This window comes from Bufo bufo, chromosome 2 (assembly GCF_905171765.1).
Source record: "Bufo bufo chromosome 2, aBufBuf1.1, whole genome shotgun sequence".
NCBI classification, from domain to species: domain Eukaryota; kingdom Metazoa; phylum Chordata; class Amphibia; order Anura; family Bufonidae; genus Bufo; species Bufo bufo.
Window position 1 is genome coordinate 70,878,302 of NC_053390.1, and position 21,220 is coordinate 70,899,521.

The window sequence follows — 21,220 nt, forward strand, 5'->3', positions numbered from 1 at the left end:
ACAGATAATACAAACGGATCCGTTCTGGACGGATGCATGTGGTTGTATTATCTGACGGATCCGCACTAAACACAAGTGTGAAAGTAGCCGTAGTCGGTGGAGTCTGTTCAGCTTCTTCCATGTGGGGTGACAGGAGGAGGGGGGAGCAGGGTCACCAGTGGGGGGGGGGGGGGAATCCTATTAGATTTTGTGTCCCCCCTTCTTGTATTTCTGTAGGTCATGTCCTCATCATAACTATTCTGCACTACGCTCCTCATTATCCTACAGCCGGAGGGGGGTGCTAGTTATGGGGTTATAGCAAGGGGGACAGAACAACTCTACCACCCCCCAGCCCCATCTACCCGGTGGCCGAACACATGCCTGGGGGCAGCTCTTCTCTCAGACCGGGGACCAGTCAGATGAGTCTGCGGCTCCTTACCGCTCCAGCGGTCCTGTCATGTTTCCTGGGGTCCTCGGGCAGCGCACCCCACTCTCCTTACAACCTCCGGACCCGGCCCCCTCCTCCTTCCAGCTCCCGCCGGCTTCCCCTGCTGCAGGACCTGTATAGCTCCGGCGCGCGCCTATACCAATAACAGCTCCGTGCTATTGGTTATTTCAGGAACAGGCCGCATCGCTGCGCTGCCCGCGCCGTTCACAGCGCCAATGAATCTGGGGGAAAAGTCTAAGGCATATTGGAACGCCTTAGACTTTTTTCAGGGAGTAAAATGGCCTGAAAAGGCGTCTATGACCTCTCATAACCCCTATAGCTGGCGGTGGATCCGCTGTAGTTCTGAAGAGACGCAGGCCTCCACATAACTTTGGCGCATCCAGCGCCAGCTTCCTAAAACAGACGTAGAAAATGATGAATGAGATGGCGCTGCTGGCCCCTCCCCTCCCCCACCACGCCCCCTTTCTTACACCTGGCATGAGCAGGGAAAAGTCGCATATAGTAGGCATATTTCTGGATAATAAATCATCCCCAGTACATAATGTGTCTGGATCCAAGCGACGGGCTGAATCCTGTTCCGTGTGTTCTCTGCCTATGTTATGAATGTATCTGCTATGTCTAACTACAGTACGTCCAATTTCCTGAAGTTCTGTATGTCCATGAAGTCTGTATGTCTGGGTTCTTCATCCGTTTGTCTTCGGCCTCATGCACACGACCGTTGTTTTTGTCCGCATCCGAGCCGCAGTTTTTGCGGCTTGGATGCGGACCCATTCACTTCAATGGGGCCGCAAAAGATGCAGACAGCGCTCCGTGTGCTTTCCACATCTGTTGCTCCGTTCCGTGGTCCGCAAACAAATTATAACCTGTCCTATTCTTGTCCGTTTTGCAGACAAAAATATGCAGTTATATTAATGGCTGTCCGTGCCGATCCGCAAATGGCAGAACGCACACGGACGCCATCCGTGTTTTGCGGATCAGACTGCAAAACACACAATGGTTGTGTGCATGAGGCCTTCCAGTGTTCTGTGTTTTGTATTCTGCCAGGTTCTGAATTATTGTCTCTGACCTCAGTGGGTCAGCTGCCAAATACACTGGGCACATGCCAGGAGGTAGTGGTCTGGTTGCTAACCTGCAGCAAAGTCCACATCTCTAAATAGGGGTTAAAGGGTGAATACCAGGGAGGCGCCAGAATAACGTCCTTAAGGTTTTGCCCAACTGGTTACTTGGCACAGTGGTTCCACAACCATTATCCATATGAATGTCTGTAACATAACTCAAAATAAGTAATATGTGTACGCAGTGGGGCACGTTCACCAAGAACAACTTTTATACTGGCCTTAGGCTAACGTTTCTATTTTCCGGTATTGAGATCCGTCATAGGTGCTCAATACCGGAAAAAAACGCTTCAGTTTTGTCCCCATTCATTGTCAATGGGCACAAAACGTAACTGAACAGAACGGAGCGCTCCAGAATGCATTCCGTACCGTTCTCATACCGGAGAGCAGCATGCTGCAGTTTGCTTTCCGTCCTGGGATGCGGACACAATAGAAAACGGATCCGTCCCCCATCGACTTTCAATGGTGTTGATGACGGATCTGTCTTGGCTAGGTTACTGATAATACAACCGGATCCGTTCATAATGCATAATCCGTTCCGATGCAGACGGTTGTATTATCAGTAACGGAAGAGTTTTACTGAGCCCTGCCGGATCCAGCAAAAACACTAGTGTGAAAGTAGCCTTAGTTTCTCTCTTGCGCTGCCTCCAAGAATCATCTTATTTATGACGAGGCGTGCACCTAGTCACAAATAAGGCGCATCTATGGCAGTCCTTGCGCCTGTCAGAAGTGCAGGGGGAGCACCTAAGACCAGCGTAAATGTCCACCATTGAGTGCAGCTCCAGAGTATAATACAGGAGGTAACTCAGGATCAGTACAGGATAAGTAATGTAATGTATGTACACTGTGACTGCACCAGCAGAATAGCGAGTGCAGCTGTGGAGTATAATACCGGAGGTAACTCAGGATCAGTACAGGATAAGTAATGTAATGTATGTACACAGCGACTCCACCAGCAGAATAGTGAGTGCAGCTCTGGAGTATAATACAGGAGGTAACTCAGGATCAGTACAGGATAAGTAATGTAATGTATGTACACTGTGACTGCACCAGCAGAACAGTGAGTGCAGCTCTGGAGTATAATACCGGAGGTAACTCAGGATCAGTACAGGATAAGTAATGTATGTACACTGACTCCACCAACAGAATAGTGAGTGCAGCTCCGGAGTACAATACAGGCCATTACTGTATTGTACGTACACGGTGACCCAAAATGTTAATGATTTTTTACATGTAAACAGTAAATTGGTGATTCTAAATATTAATCACTGGGGACTATGAACGTGACATGGTTTATATATTGAAAGTGATGAAACCTCTGCTGATGCCAATTTCAACACTACGTGGTACATTACCAGATACAGCTGGCAGCTGCTCCCGGCCACTGAAGGTCAAGACCCTGAGCATGGAAGGAGGGTGGGGGTGATTGTCAGGGTGTATTTTTACACTCCTCCAAACTAAAACAACAGATCTCCTCACTGCGCGGCTTATCACACCGCCTGACAGCTGTCACCCATCCATGCCCGGGCATCATCAATATTAAAACAGTCATTCATCTCTGGGGTGTGACAGAACAGAGAAAAGGGCGACTTTCTCTTGGGTTACAGCCTAAACAGCAGCAGAGCGCCCTCATCAAGTGGGAAGTGATCAGGGTCCCACAGCATCGCAGAGTATTTCAGACGAGGACTGTGCTGATCTCGAGGGGGGCGTGGATGGAGCAGAATCCCAGATAGCTTCTAACTATCTTGGTGCAGCTCACAGACACGTCAATAATGCGATCCAGGCAATAAGAGGAACGCCCATTGGATTTAGGGCAGAGAAGCGCTGACACATATTAATGAGGAAGCATATGAAGCCAGGTTATGTGGGATCTCTCCGGATGGTGACAGAGGAGATGAAAGCGAAGGACAGGGACACACCCAGCTCGTCAGAGAATTCAGGGCGCAGGTACCCGCTCCCTACCAACGCACAGAACTATTTCAATATTCCCATAATAACTTGCTAAGCCGGGCAGATCACAGCTGATAGAGGGGACAGCTGTCTCTGGGCAGCAACTGGATCCACCCTGCCCACCGGCCGGGCACGACAGCCATCAAGTATGACCACAGTGTGGAATCAGGCTGGGGGAGGGGTACACTATGCAAGGCTGGTATCTGGATGGACGCAGTGCCAGTGCTAAAGACCTGTACGTGAAATTAGGAAAACTAAAGGGGTATTCCGCTTATATAAAGTTATCAATTACCCACAAGATAAGGGATAACTATCGTATTGGTGGGGGTCCTACTGCTGGGAGCCCCACTGTTTACAAGAACGGGGACTTCCGTACCCCATGGAGCCCCCCTGAAATTTACACAGCAACTGGTTGGAAAAGTGCTCCGCTGCTGCATTCATTTCTATGGGAGGGCCCCAGCTTCTTTTCCGACCAGCCACTCCTTCCATTTCGGGGGGGGGGGGGGGGGCTCCACAGGGTACACAGGGTCCCCGCTGATCTGATAGTTATCCCCCATCCTGTGGATCGGGGATAACTGTCGGAATACCCCTTTAAGGCCGTGTCTGATTACCTGCAGACTTTCATATGACCAGACCACAGCGTTGCACAGCACCAGCAAAGCGGACGAGAATTTCTGAATTTGAAATATGATGCTCGCCAATTTACGGTGCGGATCTCGAGGGTGACGAATGCAATACATGCGGAAACACAGCAAAAACCACAGTGGATTTATTTTTTCCGCTGGATTTTCAGTCATATGTGAACCCAGCCCAAGGCTACCTGCACATTACATGCGGAAAAACCTCTGCGCAAGTCCTCATGCAGACGACCGTAGTTTTGGTCCGCGTCCGATTCACATTTTCTGCGGATTGCATGCGGACCCATTCATTTCTATTGGTCTGCAAAAAACAAACAGACAGCACATGGATGGAGGTCATCTGCCTGCGGTCCTATTCTTCTAGTCTGTTCTGAGGACTTTAGGCGAGTCCACTGATAATTGCGGAACGCACGCGGACTGCAAAACGGATACGGTCGTGTGCAGGAGGCCTAATACAGAACCAGCAAAGTGAAAGAGATCGGAGAAATCTCATGGACACCCAGCAGGGCGATTGTTTGTGCCGATTTCACACCTTGCAATGGCATAGTTGGGATCGCGGAAAAACTGGAACAAAATCCGCAATAAAATCGGCAAGTATCACGTGTGAAATTTGGTGCAGATTTGGAAATCTACAAAGAAAATCCGTACGGAAATTCTGTTTGAAGACCCGCAATGATTTGTGTGCAGTTGTTATTTATAAGGCCCCTTGCAGACGGGCGAGTTTTCCTGCGCGGGTGCAATGTGTGAACGCACTGCGCCCGCACTGAATCCGGACCCATTCACTTCAATGGGGCTGTGCACATGAGCGCTGTTTTTCACGCATCGCTTGTGCGTTGTGTGAAAATCGCAGCAAGTTCTATATTCATGTTATATACACTGGCCTGCTAAAAGTGAATGGGCTGCGGGAAAATCGCATCACTTCCGCAAGCAAGTGCGGATGCCATGCGTTTTTCACGGATGGTTGATAAGAGATGTTGTTTGTAAACAAGTTTTTTTATCACGTTTTGCGCATTGCACCCGCGTGATAAAAACTGAACACGATCGCAGACAAAACTGAATGACTTTGCAAAATCACGCATTTCACTGAACGCATCCGGACCTATTCCGCTCACGCTCGTCTGCAGGGGGCATAAAGTCGCATTTTTTTTTTTTTTTAAATCTTTTTTCTGCTTTGCGTTTGGAAAGTGGTTTCTTCACAGATGGACGTCCCCACCTGTTCTATGGGTAGGAACACCTCTTCACGTCACATTGGCGCTCCCGACCAGTGATAAATGTCTGCTTGCTGCCCCCCAGTTGTCCATGGGCAGTGTCTGGTACTGCAGCTCAGGTCCCCTCACCTGCATTGGACTCACTGGGCTGCAATTGGCTCCACTTACCAGCGGCCGGCCGTGATCACAGGTGGACCAGTCACCAGCATCACACAGAGGCCGAGGCACAATGACAGGGAGGACCCTGAGTAAGAGCGCGGCCAGGTACCTGCCGTACAACTCCTACCTATTAGCAATTACCAGGCTGCGGACACGCCGGCTTTGATGCTAGTATCATACTCCCATCCCTGTGCACCACAGGAGAGAATCTCCAGTGCAATGTCCCCCAGGATGTATACAGTATGTACAGTACACACAGAGGCCATAACGCATACACCGCACCTCTACAGAGCACTATAGTGCGGTACAGCATCTACACGGCTCTATAATGTACAAGGAGCCTCAACAGAAACTGCCGCGCAAGTATAATATCTACAGTACGTAATATATACTCCACCTGCACAGTGCCTCCAATGCCTCCTATCCCCCACCACAGTGCCTCCAATGCCTCCTATCCCCCACCACAGTGCCTCCAATGCCACCTCTCCACCTGCACAGTGCCTCCAATGCCACCTCTCCACCTGCACAGTGCCTCCAATGCCACCACTCCCCCTGCACAGTGCCTCCAATGCCTCCTCTCCCCCTGCACAGTGCCTCCAATGCCTCCTCACCCCCTGCACAGCGCCTCCAATGCCTCCTCTCCCCCTGCACAGCGCCTCCAATGCCTCCTCTCCCCCTGCACAGCGCCTCCAATGCCTCCTCACCCCCTGCACAGCGCCTCCAATGCCTCCTCTCCCCCTGCACAGCTCCTCCAATGCCTCCTCTCCCCCTGCACAGCGCGTCCAAGGCCACCTCTCCCCCAGCACAGCGCCTCCAATGCCTCCTCTCCCCCTGCACAGCGCCTCCAATGCCTCCTCTCCCCCTGCACAGTGCCTCCAATGCCACCTCTCCACCTGCACAGCGCCTCCAATGCCTCCACTACCCCTGCACAGCGCCTCCAATGCCTCCTCTCCCCCTGCACAGCGCCTCCAATGCCACCTCTCCCCCTGCACACAGTGCACAGCGCCTCCAATGCCACCTCTCCCCAAGCACAGTGCCTCCAATGCCACCTCTCCCCAAGCACAGTGCCTCCAATGCCACCTCTCCCCAAGCACAGTGCCTCCAATGCCACCTCTCCCCAAGCACAGTGCCTCCAATGCCACCTCTCCCCAAGCACAGTGCCTCCAATGCCACCTCTCCCCAAGCACAGTGCCTCCAATGCCACCTCTCCCCAAGCACAGCGCCTCCAATGCCACCTCTCCCCCTGTACAGCGCCTCCAATGCCTCCTCTCCCCCAGCACAGCGCCTCCAATGCCTCCTCTCCCCCTGCACAGCGCCTCCAATGCCACCTCTCCCCCTGCACAGCGCCTCCAATGCCTCCTCTCCCCCTGCACAGCGCCTCCAATGCCTCCTCTCCCCCTGCACAGCGCCTCCAATGCCTCCTCTCCCCCTGCACAGCGCCTCCAATGCCACCTCTCCCCAAGCACAGTGCCTCCAATGCCACCTCTCCCCAAGCACAGTGCCTCCAATGCCACCTCTCCCCCTGTACAGCGCCTCCAATGCCTCCTCTCCCCCAGGACAGCACCTCCAATGCCTCCTCTCCCCCAGCACAGCGCCTCCAATGCCTCCTCTCCCCCAGCACAGCGCCTCCTCTCCCCCTGCACAGCGCCTCCAATGCCTCCTCTCCCCCTGCACAGCGCCTCCAATGCCTCCTCTCCCCCTGCACAGCGCCTCCAATGCCTCCTCTCCCCAAGCACAGTGCCTCCAATGCCACCTCTCCCCAAGCACAGCGCCTCCAATGCCTCCTCTCCCCCAGCACAGCGCCTCCAATGCCTCCTCTCCCCCAGCAGTGCCTCCAATGCCTCCTCTCCCCCTGCACAGTGCCTCCAATGCCTCCTCTCCCCCAGCACAGCGCCTCCAATGCCTCCTCTCCCCCAGCAGTGCCTCCAATGCCTCCTCTCCCCCTGCACAGTGCCTCCAATGCCACCTCTCCCCCAGCACAGTGCCCCCTCTCCTTCAGTACTCTGTGCCTCCATTACCAGTCACCACACATGTGTTGCCCTGTCCCTATGCCACATTACACCCCAGCTAACACAGTGCCCGCGCAGCACACAGCAGACATTACCGGGGCATGTACCTGTCCGGCGGCTCTCATCTGGAGAGGATGGTGACCGTTCGCTCTCTTTTCCCCGCTCTCCCTCCAACCGTCAGTAGGAACACAGCTGTTCTCGTCTCCATGACAACACCGCTCCCGACTGACCAATCCCAGCGTTCAAGGGGTGTGGTCAAGTTAGTATACACACGTGACGTTCCCAAACTTCCGTCAACTTATTGGGTCCGGGCTCTGCATATACGTTCTCCTCCGTTCACCACTGGAGCGAACGCCTTTCGGCCACAAACTGTTAAATCACGTCATAACACATACCGTGTTGGACCGTGTTGGTATGTGTTATGACGTGATTTAACGGTTTGTGGCCGGAAGGCGTTCGCTTTGCCCACAAGCAAGATGGCCGCTGAACAACTAAATCACGTGACACCTGCAGCTCGTTACTGAACATCCAACTTCCGGCTACGCTTGCGCAATATTTCCACTGCCTGGGTACGTATGGAAGCTGGGGCAGGGTATAATTTAGTAACCCAGATTGATAGAAGACACGTCTGTCCGGCGCAGTTATTATCTAGGGCGACTGTGGACATGTTTTAGGGACAACATTCCTTTCTGAGCCCACAAGGACGTCATCTGGGATTCCCAAACCCTGTAGAAAAGCTCCATAAGTAGTTCCACTGCTCTTACTGTAAAGAACCCAGGTCTTTCCTGTTCTGGACTCCAGGCCAATAGCTGGGATTCTTCACTGACACATTGTAACAAGCCTAAAGCCTCTGGCTGTAAATAAAGAATATTTCCATTCACTGACAACAAGCCACCTCTCCAATCATTCTCCGGCTGGACGTGGCGCCCCCTCACTAGGCTGGACCGGGGGCGGGGGCCACCTTCTGTAGAATAGTGCAGAAGTGGTACTCTATCTGTCCGAAATCTATTAGAAATGTCTGAGGTGGAACTACCCAAAGACCAGACTACCTGTTTAAAGGGATTGTCTACTTATATGTGGTGTGCAGTGGAACTGACCCTAGAATGGGGAGACTAATGCATTTATTTAAAGGGGTTTTCCGGTGGGTAATTATATATGAAGGTAGCTGTCATTTCATAATATACTTTTCTTATCTTTATTGCTCCTATCTCCCGGTCCGGGCGGTGGTCACATGACCGTGTCCATGCAGCTCTTTCTTATCTCCTGTGATGTCATGTCTATGGGCGGGGCATGTTTTTTCTATTTCCTGAAAACGGATCCGCAATTGCATACGACATGCGGATGACATATTGATGCATTCCGCATGTCATCTATGTTTTTGAGGACCCATTGACTACAGTGGGACCACGGACCGCATTTTGCGGACAATAGTAGGACAAGCTCCTTTTTTTTTCTTTTTTTTTTTGCGGATCTGCAAATTGATGTGGACAGCACACTTAGTGCTGTCCACATTTTTTGCAGGGCCATTGAAATGAATGGGTCTGTATTCCGTTCCGCAAATTTGCAGAACGGATGCGGATTACAAAATATTGACGTGTGAATGGACCCTTAAGGGCTCATGCACACGACCGTATGTATTTTGTGGTCCGCAAAACACGGATCGACAAAAAATGCGGATGATGTCTGTGTGCATTCCTTATTTTGCGGAACAGAACAGCTGGCCCCTAATAGAACAGTCCTATCCTTGTCCGTAATGCAGACAATAATAGGACATGTTATATTTTTTTGAGGAGCGGACATACGGAAACGGAATGCACACGGAGTAACTTCCATTTTTTTTGCGGACCCATTGAAATAAATGGTTCCGTATATGGTCCACAAAAATGGAGCAGACACGGAAAGAAAAAACGTTTGTGTGCATGAGGCCTAAGGGTCCATTCACACGTCCGTGTGTGTTTTGCGGATCCGCAAAACACGGACATCGCCGGCGCTTAAAAGAAAATGCCTATTCTTGTCCGCAATTTTCGGGAACGGAATTGTGGACCTGGAAGTGCGGATCCGCAACTCCGGATCCGGACAGCACATCGTGCTGCCCCATAGAAATGAATAGGTCCGCAATTCCGTTCCGCAAAATGCGGAGCGAAATTGCAGACGTGTGAATGGACCGTAAGGGCTCATGCACACGACAGTATTTTGCGTTCAGTATACTGGCCGTTTTTTTAGTTGAGTATGCGGTACATATGCTGAACCATTCATTTCAATGGTTCAGCAAAAAAAACGGAAGTGTCTCCGTGTGCATTCCGTTTCAGTATTTCCATATTTCCGTACCGTGAAAAGATTGAACATGTCCTATTCTTGTCCGCAAATCACAGTGCTTGGCTCCATTCAAGTCAGTGGGTCCGCAAAAAAAACGGAACACATACGAAAATGCATCCGTATGTTTTCCGTATCCGTTCAGTTTTTGCTGAACCATCTATTGAAAATGTTATGCCCAGCCCAATTTTTTCTATGTAATTACTGTATACTGTATATGGCATACGGAAAAACGAACATGAAATGGAAACACAACGGAAACAAAAAACGGAACAACGGATTCGTAAAAAACAGACCGCAAAACACTGAAAAAGCCATTCGGTCGTGTGCATGAGCCCTAAAGCTGGATATCTTATGAAAAAGTGATTCAAAAGTGAAATGAATCTGTTGCTCTCACCCCCATCCCCCACCACTCCTTCCTTTTAATCTGTGGTATTTTGCTGGGCTTGCAGGGACCATGGCGTTGAGGGCCTGTGGTCTGATCATCTTCAGAAGAATCGCAGAGGCGTCTGTAAGTGATATTGAGTTCCTTCTCCTTCAGACGTCCTATGGAATACATCACTGGACCCCTCCCAAAGGTAAGACCTTTACCTGGGTCTCCCTTAAAGAGGACCTTTCTCTACAATAAAACATCTAAACTAAGCATACAGACACAGAGAGCGGCGCCCAGGGATCTCCCTGCACTTACTATTATCCCAGGGCGCCGCTCCGTTCTCCCGGTATAGGCTCCGGTATCTTCAGATTTTCTGCTCAACTGGGAGGAGCCTGCCGGCGTCTCCTTCTCCCCGGCTGTAGTGCTGGCCAATCGCAGCGCGCAGCTCATAGCCTGAGAGGGGTTTTTTTTTCTCTCAGGCTATGAGCTGAGCGCTGCGATTGGCCAGCGCTACAGCCTGGGAGAAGGAGACACCGGCAGGCTCCACCCAGTTGAACTGAACATATGAAGATACCGGAGCCTATACTGAAAGAACGGAGCGGCGCCCGGGGATAATAGTAAGTGCAGGGAGATCCCTGGGTGCCGCTCTCCATGTCTGTATGCTTAGTTTACATTTTTTATTCTAGTGAAAGGTCCTCTTTGAGTTTCAGAAAGAGGAGGCCACTTGCGCCCGACACCTGCAGGGCCTTCTTGCTCAAAGTGAACTTTGGTTTGGTCATAAATCTGCTTCTCTCAGAAGTTCATTCCGAAGAGGAGAGCAGGTCTGGAGATTGAGCTGTCAGATAGTCGGTCTGATGGATTTATCACAGAATGATATTCTGCAGCTGCTCTACACTGTGAAACACAGAAGCTGCAGATGCCAAACAAAGCAAAAATTTCAATAAAGACCTATTACAAAAATATGTTTTAGGCCAAAATACATCTAAATCATTCAAAAGTTGTCTCCAAAGGTGTCCATAGCCTTTAAGGGTTGTCACAGGTTCCCGATTTATTAGCCTGGATGAAGAGCTGCCAACAAAAGGCATTTCTGGCTCAGGCAGACCCAGCTCATCCATAGAACTGACCATCAGCTAACCAGCGACCTGCCCGAATCTGAGAAGGGACCATCTCGATGGCTAGGGCCCATCAGATATACATCTTAGTATAAAGTTGGTTTCTGTAGTTCATGGGGGACTAGGAAAGGTGCCACGGCGAGTAAAAAGAAAAACATAAACCAAGTTTGTGGCCATTTTGTTTTGTCCAGGCCATGTTGACCCCGGAGAAGATGACATGACCACAGCGTTACGTGAGACAGAGGAGGAGGCCGGACTGCAGCCTGGCCAGTTCCATATTATGGATGGCTTCAGGAAGGAATTAAATTACGAGGTCAACAACAAGCCAAAGACAGTCATCTACTGGCTGGGCGAATTAAAAGATCGAAACGCGCAGGTGAAGCTCTCGAATGAGCACCAGGATTATCGCTGGCTGCGGCTGCAGGAGGCGTGTAGCTACGTCGGCTACCAGGACATGCAGAATACACTAAAGGAGGCTCATCAGTTCCTGCAGGGACCGACCAAACCTTGATGCTGCATTAATAGTCTTACCTCAACTGCTCCTGTTTTTTATCTTGTATTTTTACACTAATACAATAATAAAAAGAGGGAGAAGAAGAATCCGCCCATTGTAATATCTGGTCATTGTAAAATCTGCTTTTCAAAACTTTAACACTTTTGGGGTCAAAGAAGTGTAGGGTCCCAGCGGGATCGGCGATGGGGGGGGGGGGGGGGGTCCAATCAGTGAGAACATGGGTCCTGTGTCTCCCCATATAAATGGCGCAGTGGTCGACCATGTGCACTGTGGCTGTATTCATCTCTATAGGACTGCTAAAGGGTTTGTCCCACAGAAAATGTTCTACAGTTTTCCCACCAGCCCCTGGATCTGAATGCTTGTGTAACTGCATGTAATGTATTCAGTTTTTCACAGAAATCTATCTCTATAGCGCCACCTGCTGTTTGCTTTTTTTCAAATTTTTCTGTCCAGCTCCCTGAAATGGAAGCACATGCTCCGTTCCATCCTTCAACTGCCCCTAGCTGTAGCGGGCAGGACACGCCTTCTGAGAAGGGAGACGCCCCCTAAGGTGCCAGCTTGAAATAATTCTAGCAGCAGAATTGGAGCAATGACTGGAGAGATCTCCGGACCCATGTGACGTACAGGGGTGGTTCTAGCTTTGTTAGGTAGGTAGATTGTATATGTCTGATTTTCTTTTTTTTTTATTAATCATGGTATAACCCCTTTAAAGAAAAGACAAGTGTAGTACTCTGCCTGTGCAGCGCAAATGCTCAGCCACACAGGACCCCCATTCACCCCTTGATTGTATTATGACGTTTAAAACGTGGCACAACCCCTTTAAAGGGCGGCATATCACCAGGACTGATTGGTGGGCGTCTGACAGCCAGTTAAATGGGTTTTCCGGCATTTCGATGGCCTATCCACTGCAGCTGTATGAGGAGGCTGCGGTGCTCCGTTCTTAGGCCTCTTCCCAGGCGATGTGATTTCTCATTCATCGGACACATGGACTAGGCGCAGCTCAGTCCCTTTTCACTTGAATGCAATACCAAACCCAGCCACTATCACATGGACAGCGCTCTGCTTGCAAGGATGCTGCGCGGCTTCCTCAAGCACCTGATCAGCCGGGGTGTCGCGAATTGGACCCCACGCTGATCTCATATTGATGACCTACCCTGAGGATAGGCCATCACCATGAAAATCCCAGAAAACCCCTTAAAAGGGGTTATCCAGTATCATAAACAGCCCCCCCCCAATTTGCCGGGCCCCTCACAGGGAATATACTTACCCCGCTCCCCGCGCCGCCGCTGCTGCTTCTCCCTGTAAACGGATGAAAACATGCGGTGTCGGTGGGGAGCAGCCAATGACAGACGGTGACGAGCCTCCCTAGCATCATGGGTAACTCTAGGGAGGCTCGTCCCCGTCTGCCATTGGCTGCTCCCCACCGACACCGGATGTTTTTATCCGTGTACAGGGAGAAGCAGCAGCGGCGGTGCGGGGACCAGGAGCGGGGTAAGTATATTCCCTGTGAGGGGCCCGGCACATGGGGGGGCTGTTTATTATATTGGATAACCCCTTTAATTGCTTCTGCTCATTCCAGATTTTCCTGCAAGCCAATGCTCCTGGCCACTCGCTGTGCAGGGAGCTACAACCCAGCCCCATTCACTTGAATGAGCCTCTGTCCCTTCATTCTCATGATCGAGGTTGGACCCCCTGGTGATGATGTTATGGAATTCCCAAGTTAGATGCTGTAACATTATAAGCTGGGATATACCCCTTTAAACTTTTTTTTTTGCTTTTTTCAATGATTTACTGTCTGTTCGGAAAAAACTGTTAGACGTGCCGTGTAGTAGAAGAGTTTTTATAGGGGTTGTCCAGGATGGCTGCTTCTTACAAAAAACAGCGCCACATTTGTCCAGACATTGTGTGTGTTATTACTGCTCAGCTCCATTCACTTCAGTGGAGATGAGATGCAATACCAGACACAACCTGTAGGTAGGTGTGGCGCTGTTTCTGGCAGCCATGTTTTTGTATTCAGGCATTTTTAGTTAGTTTTAAAAAGTCATTGTCTACTTTGCATTGATAAGCATATTGGTGCCCTGTGCCCATCATTGGGAGCGTTTGAAGTGATGTAGGCTGTGGCGCCATACCCATATATCATGCAGTCATGTGACTGTAATGCTTTCTTATAGTCACAGACTTTCCATTGCGTGCACTGGAAATTGCATATTTCAGCAATAAGTCACCATTATCTTGTGTGGTACTTATTATTTTATTTTAAAGGGGTTGTCAAACCAGTACTTTGATGTGAATACTTTTGTAATTGTATTGAATTAAAAATTTAGCATGGCCACCTACTGTCTGCTCTTTTCCTTACTTCTCTGTCCACATCAGTAACATCACTAAGGTGGACGCACATGCTCAGTTTCATCCTTCACTTGTCATCAGCTGTTTCTCCTGTAAGAAGCTGTGACAGTTACAGGATGAGAGCTGCAGTAGAAAGAACATGCCCTTTGAGCTGTGATAGGGAGAGAGCAGCAGCAGGAAGGACACTCCCACCACCTGAGCTGCCACCATGAAATAAATCTAGCAGAAGAGTTGGAGCAATGAAGGGGGAGATCTTTGGATCCATGTGAGGCGCAGGGCTGGTTCTAGCTTTATTAGAAAAAGATTGTCATGTACTAGATTATTTCCAACTTTTATTTTTTTACGTTAAATGTCTTAAAGGGATTGTCTCATCACAGACAGTGGGGGTTGGGACCTGCACCTATATCGATAACGGAGCCCCAAAAGTGATTGAGAGCGTACTGCGCATGCGAAGCCGCCTTCCATTCATTTTCTATGGGGCCGCTGGCTCAGCTATTTCCGTCGAGCCCATAGAAGTAAATGGGAGCGGTGGCCGGTCATGTGCGGTGCGCTCCCATTCACTTCTATGGGGAGCGCGCTTGGTGGTGGCCGGAACGGAGTCCTCCAGCCAGCACTTTGCGGGGCTCTGTTCCCGAAATAGGTGCGGGTCCCAGTGGTGGGACCCGCACCTATAAGACAATGGGGGCATATCCTAGCGATATGCCCCCATTGTCTGTGATGAGACAACCCCTTTAAGACCTGGAAGATCCCTTAAAATGATCCCAGGAACAAATGAACCCGAGCAGGCGGATATTTCTCTCTTTCATGTCTTATCCTGTCTTGACGTATCACTATACACAGTTCTCAAATATCACGTTAAAAATGGCAATGCACCATCTGTTATCAGCGGATTATTCCAGGACTCCCAGTGAATGTAACCGCACCAAGCATCGGGGGAGGGGAGAGGGTTAGGTGTCCTCCACCAAAGACGCCCTATTCCCAGAGACTTTTAAAAAATGATGCACAAAATTCTGATATCCCGGCTCGCTCATCTACTTGCTGTCTGGGATTATTACACTGTACAATGCTTATAATATTCCTTCCCATTATTCATTATCTGGACTTTGAACAATTTTAAAGGATTTTTCCCTCTGATGAGAATCAAACCATGTTAAGAGTTTTGTTCATCCTGAGCCGCCTGATTTATAAATAGAATGACAGAACTATAGTGAGCACTGACACACGGGCAGATGTAAAAGAGTCAGGGGAACTGTTAGGGTTCGTTCATACAGCATTTTTTTTATGCGTGGATTTCAGAGCATATTTTGCCCTGAAATCCGCCTCTCAATAACTATTACCCTATATTGGTGGGGGTCCCCCACTAATCACGAGAACAGTGACCCCATACCCCTTGGAGGTCCCTGAAGTGAATGGAGCAGAGGGTCGGGGATGCACACTGCCCCTCTATTAATCTCTATGGGAGTTCCACAGTCAGATGAGTATATCGCTCAGGTATTTCTGGAACCCCCATAGAGATTAATGGAGTGGCAGTCCACATGCCTGACTTGCTGTTTCGGGGTGCGCTGAAGGGTATGGAGTCAACATTCTTGTGATCGGTGGGGGTCCCATTGGTAGGACCCCTGCCAGTCTAATGGTTATCCCCTATCTCAGACAATGGGGGCATATGACATGCACGACCACCCTCCATTCATTTCTATGGGGCTGCTGAAAAAAAAAAGCCAGCGCTCAGCTATTTTCGGCAGCCCCATGGAAATGAATGGAGGGCGGCTGCTCATGCGCGCACCCCTCCTTCACTTTGCCGGCTCAGTTCACGAGATAGGTGCGGGTCCCAGAGGTGGGACCTGCACCTGTCAGACATATATGCCCCCATTGTCTGAGATTGAAATACCCCTTTAAGTAAAAAATAAATAAATAAAAGAGAGGGTTTTTGGATATTTCAGCTAAAATCACTGGTTCCTCAAGGGTTAAATATTGAGTTTGATATTAAATGTCTTGTGAACTAGCAGGTTATATGGAAATCGGATTAGGTGTGCCGCTCATTATATTTTTCCTGATGATTTAATATCATGGATTTTCTTTATCCTATAATTAAGAAAATCATTTCCACAGTTAAGTGAACGTTTACTCTATGGTTCACGATCGTCTTTGAGGATTGTTTGATATCGTATGAGATACGCCGTATACGAAATCTATCCAGTTGCTTTATATTATGTATTAATTATGTAAGCGTATTAAGCTGCACACACCCTGGAAGAAGGAGGAGAAGCCGAAATCTGGGTCGGGTGGTTTCAGTGTTCCATGTTTTTAATCATGATAAGCACTAAAGGGGGTCAGAAATACGCCTAAGGCTACTTTCACACTTGCGTTGTTAATTCCGGTATTGAGATCTAGCAGAGGATCTCAATACCAGAATTAAAGAGGTTTTCCCATCTTAGACAATGGGGGCATATCACTAGGATATGCCCCCATTGTCTGATAGGTGCGGGTTTCCATCGGGGAACGCTGTGGCTGGAGGACCCCAGATTTCCCGGGGTCCGTCCACCACAAAGCGCTAATCCCCGCCTCTCCCATGCGTGGCCCATGCTCCTATTCATTTCTATGGGGCGGACGGCAATTTTCGGCGGCCCTATAGAAATGAATCGAGGGCGGCTGCGCATGCGCAGTGCGCTCTCCTTCACTTTCGGGGCTCCGTTCTCGATATAGGTGCGGGTACCAGCGGTGGGACCCGCAACTATAAGACAATGGGGGGCATATCCTAGAGATATGCCCCCATTGTCTGAGATGAGAAAACCCCTTTAATCGGATCCGTTTTTATTTAACACATCAGGATGCATCTGTTCCGTTAGGATGCGGTTGTGTGAAATCGAAATGGAAAAAAACTGATCTGTCACTAAATACATTGTAAGTCAATGGGTGACGGATCCAGTTTTTTAGGCTCCATAAAAAAGCGGATCCGTCACCATTGACTTACATTGTTTTCAGTGCTGGATCCGTCTTTTTCTGTTTTTATGACCGGACACAAAACCGCAGCTTGAAGACATCCCGATGCATCCTAAACGGATCTCTTTCCATACAGAATGCATGATTACTAAACGGAAACGTTTTTTCCCGGTATTGAGATCCTCTGCCGGATCTCAATACCGGAAAACAACAACGCAAGTGTGAAAGTAGTCTAAATTAGGCATTGTCCATTAGTTTTGAACAATGTCAGCTCACGCACCATTCCACCCTCCCCTAAGAAGAGGTAACCCTAATGTTCCTGGGAGGACAGAATTATAAGCAGCATATCGGCACACACTTGGCTGACACGTTTCTGATCTGTACCATCCTCAAGCATTGCTGCAATGAGTATGGACATGCCATGCCTTTGCTGGGTTACTGATATGATACGTTGATGCTTTAAATTTAATAAAGAAGACATTTTTTTAGAAGTTATTTCTATTTTCTAGATCATGTATTGAAAAGTTACTTGATTTCTGGATTAGTTCATGTCACATTCACCAAAGTACATGTATAACAAAAATCGTAATTCTTCATAGTTTCTGGAGGCCAAAGATGCTGTATATATATCGTATTATACTTATTTATATACTAAACACATATGGGGTCATTTATGAAACTGGTGTAAAGTAGAACTGGCTTAGCAACCAATCAGATTCCACCTTTCATTTTCCAAAGGGGCTGTCAAAAATTAAAGGTGGAATCTGATTGGTTGCTATGGGAAACTAAGTTCTACTTTACACCAGTTTGATAAATGACCCCAATACTCTATACGCTCAAGAGTTTGGGTGGAGGAGGCTTTTATATGCTGAAGAGCTGGGAGATACATCCATGTAGAGTTCTTTTGCCATAAGACAATCAGTTTTAAGAATACTTCAATTTAGTATGAAGCCTTGTTGAGGCCAATTTTTGAATGGTCCCACAAGCCTTGGATGGTTAAACAGAGGCTTAGATTGTTAGGCCTCAAGTACACGACCGTAGCAGGTCCGTGCCTGTACTGCAGCCTGCAAACAGCGGGTCTGCAACATACGGGCACCGGCCGTGTGCACACTGTATCACAGATTCGGACCCTATTCACTTGAATGGATCCGCAATCCGGGAGATACAGTGCGAAACAGAAGCACAGATCGTGAGTTTCTGTCCGTGCCTCCTCACAGAAAAAAAGTGCTGCATGCAATACTTTTTTGTGGTGCGGACTGTCGGATGCGGATTCCTGGCCCCATTCAAGTGAATGGGTCCGCAGGCGGTGCCCATGTATTATGGACTGCAATTTGCTGTCCGCAGCATGGGCATGGCTGATCGTGTGCATGAGGCCTAACTCTGTGCAGTAAATACAGAAGGCTGGTCATATATTGGTTGGAAGGTCAGGAATTTAATAGTAATGCAACCCATAAAAGGTCTAGAAGAACCATAGATTATAGTTCTTCCAACATCCGAATACAGGTTTATTATTTGGGAAGACGAAAAACCTATTGGTCTAATGGAGACATAGATTGTTCTTACTCCAACCACCGAAGATATATTGATGGTATGCTATCTGTTTGGAAATGTAATGATTGTTCGAGATCCAGAAGAGACATAGATGTTGTAACTTTAAGTACTATAGACAGATGGTCACATATTATTTAGTTAGAAGGACCGAAATCTCATGGTCACGATCTGGAGGAGACAGATTGTTGTTACTACAACCAATATATCTACAGGTGGACAGTCATAAATTGGTTGACAAGTTAGGATTCTACTGGTCCTACAACCGCTGGAAGGTCTAGAAAAGACATTGATTATTGGGACTTCATCTACTACAACCTACTACAAATGGGAGGATGGTTATTTATTGGTTGGGAAGACATAAATCTAATGGTCATGCAACCCTTGGAAGTGTAGAGGAGACATCTATTGTTGTTGTGCCACAACTACACAGGAAGTCAGAGTGGTCATGTTTTGGCCAGGGAGGAATCATGGATGGGCAAAGTTTGGTCATGATGACACATATTTTCATATAAGACTAGCTTTTCATTTTCTTTTCACTGATGATCATACAGAGGAGTGATGGTACCATCCTTCCACTCAATTAGGATCTCTCCATGTCTCAGTGTAGGTGCACTGGAATCTGGACCCGGATAGTCAGACTGGTCAAGTTTGGCAGTTAAAGAGGATTGCTCATAGGAAGAACCAAATTTATGGTGAGGTTTGACGTGGCTTGGCAATGCGGATAAAAGTTTCCGTTTCCTGTAAGGTAAAATATTTATAGAATTTTTAAAATATCCTGTACAACCCTTACAGCAGGCTATTCATTTGAACTTACTTGTTGACACGGACATTCAGTACAAGTATGATGACCCCCAGTATAAATGTGAAGGGGCTTAGGACCAACATGGCTGTTCTCCATCCACTACCTATGGGAACAAGAAGAATATTGAATAAATAAATCTTAAATTATAGTCCAATTTCAGTGCTGAGTTTCTAATTTTCCACCTATTTACTATTTACATCATAAGGAAAAAATTATTATGGGATAATCTAAAACATTACTTACCATCTTCCTCCAAGACGTAGATCTTTTCAGTCAACCTCTCCCAGGAACTGGCAAACTGCTCATCACCTATAATAGTGTTAATTAATAAAACCACATGTGGACTTTAACTGTGAAATTCCTGCTAATATTACAAGGGATCCCCTGGTCCTCAGCAACCAGTTCCAGTATTTTGGACTCCCTAAATATGCTATCCAGGCCTTGCATTGTCAAGGAGGTGTGGTCCTCAACAGGGAGTGGTGTGGAGCTTCCACATAGATTGGACAGCATCTCCTCTGTGGTTCACTCCCTGTTGAGGTCTTCACCTCCTTGACAATGGCATGGCTCGCATAGCATACAGGGAACCCAAAATACCAGCAACAAATCTGACTCTGTAGAGTGGTGGCTATAGCCAGGTCTAGTTTTTAGAAGACGTGACAGGTTCTCTATACCTTAAAGGGGTTGTCGCACTTCAGCAAATAGTATGTATCATGTAGGGAAAGTTAATATAAGGCACTTACTAATGTATTGTGATTGTCCATATTGCCTCCTTTGCTGACTAGACTCATTTTACCATCACATTATACACTGCTTGTTTCCATGGTCACGACCACCCTGAAATCCATCAGCGGTGGTCATGCTTGCACACTATAGAAAAAGCACTGGCCTCTCTGGTGGCCAGGACCATAGGAGCGCACATTGGCTGGCAATTTTTTTTATGGTTTGCACGCACGACCACCACTGATGGATTGCAGGGTGGTCGTAACAATGAAAACGAGCAGTGTATAACATGATGGAAAAATGAAACCAGCCAGCAATGGAAGCAATATGGATCATAACAATACATTAGTAAGTGTCTTGTATTAACTTTCTCTACATGATAAATGCAACTTGCTGAAGTGAGACAACCCCTTTTTAACGAGAAATTCCATGCTAAACGTTTTCATCAGCGTTCACGTATAGGTGGTAATGGCCAACATACTGGTCGTTTGGACTTACCAGAGTCCGTAGTGTAAGCCTGTCCAGGGATGTGTGTGGCGGTGGTGGTTGTCCACTCACTCATGTATGGTAGATGGGGTGAAGATTTTATTCCATCTATTATGGTGCTGGATTTTGCTTTCAAAACATAAAGACATGAAATCGTTTAATATAATGACCTTGGAAGGTTGAAGTTCTCGTCCCATCGGGGCAGCCATTGTCCATATGGCCTATTAGGGCATGCAGATGTGATATGGCACTCCCCATTATGTGTCAAAACGGAAACTGATCTCTGGCAGACTCAACTTGTCCATCCATGCATTACATGGGCGGCCATTCATTTGCAACTTCTGCGCAGGTTCCCCCACTGATAGCAACTGGAGAAACCCAGACGATCAGCTGCCTCATCACCTAACGAGTGAATGTGTTCTCATAGCTGCTCATTTTAAAGACTATGGGGGTGATTATAATAATAATATTTATATAGCAAGTGATTTAATGAGACTAGCGTTCTCTATATCGGTCTTTATATCCCTTTCTCTTCCGAAAGATGCACACCTCATCAT

General features: G+C 48.1%; 3 protein-coding genes across 7 annotated transcripts in view; 1 reads left to right on the top strand and 2 right to left on the bottom strand.

Annotated features, from left to right (window-relative positions):
- The window catches only part of KIF24 (kinesin family member 24), a 42,545-nt gene extending 34,836 nt beyond the window's left edge, over window positions 1–7,709 (bottom strand). For 3 of the 4 annotated variants that reach the window (XR_005776956.1, XM_040421184.1, XM_040421182.1), the window contains exon 1: window positions 7,614–7,709. The gene's annotated coding sequence lies outside the window, so the exon portion shown is untranslated. The remainder of the gene's footprint in view (window positions 1–7,613) is intronic. The other variant, XM_040421183.1, reaches the window with a different exon arrangement.
- Window positions 7,710–7,817: 108 nt separating this feature from the next.
- NUDT2 (nudix hydrolase 2) lies at window positions 7,818–11,904 on the top strand. The gene is made up of 3 exons (XM_040421185.1): window positions 7,818–8,075; window positions 10,272–10,397; window positions 11,496–11,904. The coding sequence occupies exons 2-3, from the start codon at window positions 10,277–10,279 to the stop codon at window positions 11,813–11,815; spliced, it is 441 nt and encodes a 146-aa protein (XP_040277119.1). The 5' UTR covers window positions 7,818–8,075; window positions 10,272–10,276; the 3' UTR covers window positions 11,816–11,904.
- A 6,610-nt stretch (window positions 11,905–18,514) lies between these two features.
- Window positions 18,515–21,220, bottom strand: part of LOC120992299 — a 119,633-nt gene continuing 116,927 nt past the window's right edge. For both annotated transcript variants that reach the window (XM_040421186.1, XM_040421187.1), the window contains exons 3-6: window positions 20,676–20,792; window positions 19,701–19,766; window positions 19,470–19,560; window positions 18,515–19,393 (exon numbers count right to left, since the gene is read on the bottom strand). In XM_040421186.1, coding sequence (XP_040277120.1) covers window positions 19,189–19,393; window positions 19,470–19,560; window positions 19,701–19,766; window positions 20,676–20,792 — 479 coding nt within the window. In that variant the 3' untranslated portion in view covers window positions 18,515–19,188. The remainder of the gene's footprint in view (window positions 19,394–19,469; window positions 19,561–19,700; window positions 19,767–20,675; window positions 20,793–21,220) is intronic.

Bases quoted from the DNA above. Each gene is read 5' to 3' on its own strand.
- NUDT2 (XM_040421185.1), top strand. From the start codon at position 10,277: ATGGCGTTGAGGGCCTGTGGTCTGATCATCTTCAGAAGAATCGCAGAG. The intron at 10,398-11,495 runs GTAAGACCTTTA...TGTTTTGTCCAG, and splicing joins TCACTGGACCCCTCCCAAAG to GCCATGTTGACCCCGGAGAA.